This window comes from Monodon monoceros, unplaced genomic scaffold (assembly GCF_005190385.1).
Source record: "Monodon monoceros isolate NGI ecotype Baffin Bay Population unplaced genomic scaffold, NGI_Narwhal_1 Super_Scaffold_4, whole genome shotgun sequence".
Classification (NCBI taxonomy): Eukaryota; Metazoa; Chordata; class Mammalia; order Artiodactyla; family Monodontidae; genus Monodon; species Monodon monoceros.
In genome coordinates, this window is record NW_021703781.1 from 803,931 (window position 1) to 810,688 (window position 6,758).

At 49.1% G+C, this 6,758-nt stretch overlaps 1 protein-coding gene across 1 annotated transcript in view; it reads left to right on the forward strand.

Moving 5' to 3' along the window:
- Positions 1 to 1,161: 1,161 nt before the first annotated feature.
- Positions 1,162 to 6,758, forward strand: part of URB2 (URB2 ribosome biogenesis homolog) — a 10,348-nt gene continuing 4,751 nt past the window's right edge. Inside the window, exons 1-3 of the mRNA XM_029201280.1 lie at positions 1,162 to 1,929; positions 4,528 to 4,615; positions 6,319 to 6,458. Coding sequence (XP_029057113.1) covers positions 4,531 to 4,615; positions 6,319 to 6,458 — 225 coding nt within the window. The 5' untranslated portion in view covers positions 1,162 to 1,929; positions 4,528 to 4,530. The remainder of the gene's footprint in view (positions 1,930 to 4,527; positions 4,616 to 6,318; positions 6,459 to 6,758) is intronic.

Genomic DNA, 6,758 nt, shown 5'->3' on the forward strand with positions numbered 1-6,758 from the left:
GGGCCGTGTCCTGAAGACGGCTGTAACCACGTTGCTTTTCTTTCGGGGTGTCCAGGCAGCACCTCTGTCTGGTTGCACACGTAGTGTCATCAGTAGATGTGATGTGAAGGCCCTTGGGCGTCAGAAAGCATTCGTGGTCCGTAATGGAAGGAACGTGGTGCCCACAGGGGGCTTCCATTTAAATTAGGTGACAGGAGAAGGAGTCCCGGGCCTCTCTGTGTCCACACGAAATTCTGTGGGCAGTTTAGTGCATTCATTCACGTGTAGGAATATGTGTGTTTAAGTGACGATTCAGTGAGGAAAAAAACGGGTCTAGACTAGGATAGTAATGTTGCAGATAGACGATTGTTAATCCCATGCAGACGTTAAATTTTGGTACATGTGAACATACACAGTAGTCACATGACTTTTTGTTTCATTAGAACAAAAGCCTGGTTCTGGTGGGCGCTGTCTGTGTTCCTGCTCTCAAAAGAGTCTGGTGTCAAAAAAAAAAAAAAGAAAGTGGAGGGGGGGCTTCCCTGGTGGCACAGTGGTTGAGGGTCTACCTGCCAATGCAGGGGACACAGGTTCGTGCCCCGGTCCGGGAAGATCCCACGTGCCGCGGAGCAGCTGGGCCCGTGAGCCATGGCCGCTGAGCCTGCGCGTCCGGAGCCTGTGCTCCGCAACGGGAGAGGCCACAACAGTGAGAGGCCCGCGTACCGCAAAGAAAAAAAAATAAAAGTCTGGTGTCAGTATTCCCAGACTTGGGTTCGGAAGAGCAGTGCCTATTTGACCATCATTATCAACCCTGATTATGGCTTGTGCTACGTGAGAGCATTGCCTTGGGTTAGCATATTCTCAGGGCAAAAGGGTCTAGAGAATAGACATTGCTTTCTTCTCTGATCTTTTGTTTTGTTGCTTTGTTGTTTACCTGGGAATCTGCATTAGTGGACGAAGCCCATTTGTACTTAGGTGTATGTAGGGGGAACATCAGGAAGAAAGGGGGGGAGGGGGGAATAGGGCCCAGGGCAGTGCCTGGTCAGTGTTGGCCGAGCGCATAGTAGGGCCACGTGGATATAAACACCAGGCTAGGCGTTTAGGTCACTCTAAAGGGGATAGCACAGCGTCAGCAGAGCCAGGGCACCCAGGAAAGATGATCACTGTGAGAGGCCCCAGACGGCCTCAGCTGGGGTGCTGTTTATAGCTGGCCGTGTGAGGAGGGCTGTCACAGGTGGGCTCGCCCAGGGTACCCAGGTAAGACTTCGGGCCACCCCTCAACTTCAGTCTCTTCTCTTTATTCTTTAGAACAATAATTGAATGTCTTGAACTAGAGCTGTCCTTTATGAAATGTAACAAATGGAGTTGAATTATAGACATTTTAGAACCAAGGATCTTTTTGGGAGAATATTGTTATGTGTGTGATGTGAAGTTTTTTTATTCTGAGAAAGTAGATGAATCAACTCTTCTATGAGAAATTACTTCTCTTCGTGGTAGGCGCATCCGTCAGAGGGTGTGGACCGAGACGGCCACGTCCCTCGTAGGTGCCGCCCAGGGGGTTGAACGCTGGTCTCCTTGTCTCTCTGAACTGCCCAGTGACCACTCGGGTCACTTGGGGGTCTGGACGTTCTTCCCTCGGTCATTTTGGGTTTGGGGCTGTTTCTCCGGAGAATCGCCTTCATCTTCTGTCCCTCGTTCCTCGCCCTGTAGCTGCAGACCCGAGAGGCTTGTCGGGAACAGCCCGTGGCGCCGGCACTGGTCGGGCCCGTCTTGGACGTCCTGGCTGCGCTGCTGAGGCAGGGGGAGGGGGCCATCGGCAACCCGCACCACGTTGGCCTGGCCTTCGGCGTCCTGCTGGCCGTGCCCTTGGACGCCCTGAGGCCCCCCGAGTATGGGCGCATCTTCCCGCGGGTCCACAACGTGCTCTTCTCAATCCTGCAGTGTCACCCGAAGGTGAGGAGGACAGGGCACCCGCTGGGCAGGGAAACGCATCCTTGAGAAGAGCGGCGGCGTGGGAAGAACAGTGGTTTGCGGAACAAACTTCCGGCTTCGAGTAATTTCTAGGGCCCAGGTGGCTTCTCAAGCACAGAAGTATGTGACCTTCACATCAGGCTGTGTTGGATCTGACACTTCGAACATACCTGTGTCCTGGGTGTTTCTGGAAGCCCATTAGAAATTATTCTGTTTTTGCAGATCATATATTTAAATGTCACTCACTGGCGTAGATCTCCTCTCGGGTTTATAATTCAGTTGCATGTAGGGAGTGAGCCATCCTGAGTTCCGGTTTTACAGTGTGCTGCTTTTTAAATAAAATGAGACTAGGAGCAAACGCCCCGTAGAAGAGATTCCAGTTTAGCCACCATTTATTGAACGTTTGCTGTGTGTCTCCTTTCACCCCTACAGCAAGTCTGTGTAGTCAGTGGCAATCCCATTTCATTGGTAGAGAAACCGATGCTCAGAGCTGCTGAATGATTTGACCAGTGTCACCCAGCTGAGTCTGAATTTTAGCTACAAGACTGGATTTCCTTGGCTGGTGTTCATTTGTGCCTCTGCTATACGTGTGAAGCGTGGGAACTTATGAATAGGACAGATACACATATACATAGGCACGTTCAAATATTTTTTAAGTGTTTTGATGTTCTAAGGTTGGAGACCTGCCAGCAGTGCAGTTTTTAAAAAATTTATTCTCTGGTAAACTAAGCATTCCATCCAATGTCCTCCCCACTTAAGAATCGCCTTCGGCCCTGCCTATCTTGTGAGGCTCTTTGTTGTTAGATCTCTGCTGATTCTTAGATTTTTGTGTGACCGTAGAATGTAAATGCAATACCAATCAATTACAAACTGACACCACAGATCTTGCAAAAGATTCAGGATTTCATGCAGTTGATGAAAGTGACGTTGGAAAACTGTGTGCATCTCCTGCAAAACCAGTGAGGAATGACCATTGAGCAGAATTAGACCATTTAATGAAAGGAGAGAATTGACAAGGATAATGACACGGTATTGCAGCAAAGAAGGATGTGACTTACGACGGCAGCTCACACTCACTGCCCGCGGGGCAGACTCAGGGGAGCGGGGCCCACGCGTTGGGCCGTGTGGGCGGTGGATGGGGGTTGGTACGGGCCCCCGGCTGGAATCGGCTTTGGGTAAATGTGCAGGGAGCAGCACAGAGTAAGCCCAGCCAGGTCCCCGGCAGGGTGATCCGCAGCTGGTGCCATTCTGAGCTCTTGACGTGCTTTAACTTATTTAACCCTCACGACAGCCTGTTATTATCCTCACTTTGCAAATGAGGAAACAGGCACAGAAAAGGTTCAGTGTTCTGTCCGGGATTGCATATTAAGCCAGGGTGTGAACTCAGATGGGCTGGCCCTGGATTTTTGTGCATTTAATCACTGTGATAGCAGAGGAGGAAGACGGGGCCTCTGGAAATGCGATGTCGCCCTGCAATTCTTTGGCAGAAATGACCTCTTTCTGAACATGTTGCTGAAGCTGATAACTTGACATAAAGAATGTGGTGTTATGCTCTCCAGACTTTGCTTGGATAAACTGTACCAAAGAAAAGAGTCCCAACACTTGATTCACTCCTCGTTCACCCTGAGCCTTAGAGCGGTGCCGCCCAGTAGAACTCCTGGGCCGGGCGTGTTCCGTATCTGCACCACCCAGCACAGGAACCGTTGGCCACACGTGTCTTGACTACGTAAAATGTGGAATCGTATGACTAGGAACTGAATTTTAACATTAATTAATTAACATTTCAGTGGCCACATGTGGCTCATGGCTGCCTTATTGGACAGTGCATTGCTTTGATCATGATCTCAGGACGGTTGAGTGTAAAAGAAGCCTGTTTGGGCTTCCCTGTTGGCGCAGTGGTTGAGAGTCCGCCTGCCGATGCGGGGGACGCGGGTTCGTGCCCCGGTCCGGGAGGGTCCCACGTGCCACGGAGCGGCTGGGCCCATGAGCCATGGCCGCTGAGCCTGCGCGTCCGGAGCCCCTGCTCCGCAACGGGAGAGGCCACAGCAGTGAGAGGCCCGCGTACCGCAAAGAAAAAAAAAAAAAGAAGCAGCAGCCTGTTTTATAACTTTCATATCATTTTTCAAGATAAAGTCCCAGCCAGACCTTTTCATTGCTAAAAAATGAGAAGTTTTGTTTCTCATTTTAAATGGATTTGCTTTATGTAATCTTTTTCTCTAGTGGCAATTATACTTGAATACACTGGCTACTGTACATTTTGTTATTTATTTCTACCCATTTCCAGAAGGCACCACTAACAGAGTAAAAGACAGATTCAGCAAATTCTAAACTAGGATTGCTGCATTAGATTCCTAATGGCAGCATGGAAGCCCCACCCCGGACCATGAAAACGGATGTAAAAGAGTTAAGTAAGTAGGGTGAGCATTCCCCTAGAAAATCCTGGCAAAAAGGAGTTGCCACACTGTTTTGAGTGTCCTGATAGGTAAGGTTAAGAAGGAAATAGATATGAACTCCTTTAAAGTAGATCTTGAAATAAACAGTTGCCTACATATTTTCATAGTCTTTTGTCTATCATTGCAGGTGATGCAGAAAGCCATCCCTTCTTTCTTGAACTGTTTTCATAGACTGGTGTGTTCAGTTATACGCGAAGGGCGGCAGAAAGACAAAGGTAATTCAGAGTAACAGTATCAGATACCGATTTCAAATGTGTTTATTTTACAGGTGTCTCTGGCCACACATGTTACGGAAGATAAAACCACACAGTTGAGTTTACGTAAGAGAAATATTCAGATCATCAAATGAACACGTAAACAATTTTAAAAATTTCAGACTGTGACATTTTTTAACTGTACCCACAGCAGTGAATGCATTTAACATCCCCTAATTGAAATAGTTCTTTTCTGGAGAAAAAAAGTATCTAGATTCAGGAAATATTTACTCTCATTTACTGGGGATATAAAAGCGTCTACAATTCCATTCTTGCTCTTACAGAGCTCATAGTTTAACGGGGAAATGAAGGAGGAACAGGCAGTGGTGGAGCCAGCTTATTGCTCATCTTATACGGGGGCAGAGTTCCTGCAGCTCACTGTTCCTGCTGCATCTCAGCAAGGTTGTGTTTGTTTACCAATGAAGCAAGCTGCCATATGACAATCGCATAAATTATGTGTACAGCTTGTTTTCCAGCCTGGAGGTTTGTTGATTCTTGCTAAATTTCTAATTCGGGGGAGAGTCTCATTATTTAGAAATTTGCATATTATACTGTGCATTCCAAAAGTCAAGTTCATTGACGCCTACTTATGTGTAACAAACTGCATCTGTTTACGGTATATACTTTTTTTGTGTGTGTGTGTGGTACACGGGCTTCTCACTGCCGTGGCCTCTCCCGTTGCGGAGCACAGGCTCCAGACGCGCAGGCTCAGCGGCCATGGCTCACAGGCCCAGCCTCTCCGCGGCATGTGGGATCTTCCCGGACCGGGGCACGAACCCATGTCCCCTGCATCGGCAGGCGGACTCTCAACCACTGCACCACCAGGGAAGCCCCTTTAATGAGTTTTGATGGGTAAATTCGTGCGGGGAAGCACCACCAACAGTCAAAACACAGAGCATTTGCATCATCCCCGAAAGAGCCCTCTTGGGGTCCAGCCCCAGCCCCAGGGAGCCACTGATGTGTTTTTTGTCACCGTAGGCTTGTTTGCATTTTCTAGAATTTTATAAAAACGGTGTATTACCATGCTGAGTGAAAACCGGGGAGGTTGCTCTGCTGAGTTGGGGTCCCTCCCCAACTGCTGTGACGGCCTGGCTGGAGGGGGCCGGGGTGCATGTAACCTGGGTCGCGGGGACACTTCAGGCTGTTAGAATCCCTGGGAGAGGAGTGTGTAAAGGCCTGGGTGATCCTGGCACTTTAGGGTGGGAGGAACTAGGAGTCAGAAATAAACCTGGGAAGCCAGCAAGAGGTCTAGTAATGGTAGTTGAGCCTCATACCTGTCTATAAAGGAGAAATCCTAGATGATTTCTGAAACTTAACGAGGCAAAGACATAATTAGGCCATCTTATCTTTAGAATCATATTTTCCTTTCTAAATACAATAGCAATCCTAGATTTCACCCTAAAATCTTGGTTATTCTAGTCCGATCCTTAAAAAACCCATGGACTGTTGAGGATTGTAAGTGCCTTTCGTTTTGTAATATAGATCAATATTTGGACACATCCTGTCTCCCTAATTCTGTCTTCAAATTGAGCCAATGAAAGAGTCTGGGGAAAAAAAAAAAGGGAAGGTTTGAATAATTGGGGCTATGTTGAAAGAGTAAAATTGGAAGAGTTAAAACTCACGGCTTTTGAGCTAATCGGTTTGGAAACTCTTTACTTCTGTAGGAAGCGCAGAGGACCTGCCAGTGGTGCTGGAGTGCGCCCGCCTCGTGGAAAGGATGTATAGCCACATGGCACTGCGGGCTGAGGAGTTCAGGGTGTTTTCCCCCTTTATGGTGGCCCAGTATGTGATGGAGGTGCAGAAGGTAAGCCCACAGTCCTCGGTTGCAGGGTCCCCCAGCTGTGCGGCCAGCGACCCGTGGGGCCTGGCGGTCCTGTGCAGTGGCGGCTGTCCCGCGTGTGCTGCAGCCCCTGCAGGGTCCCCGTGCGGGCTGCACGAAGACGCAGGGCGCTGGCGGTGCCTGGGTCGCGGGGGCTCTCAGCCACCGGTAGGTCTCTCCTTGCTCTGGCACAAACCCTGGGCCTGTTTTGCTCAGTCTCTTGGGTCATGAGGGAGGTGAAATGTTACCCCGGTCCAAGAGCAGGAGGCAGAAAGAGGGATCCCG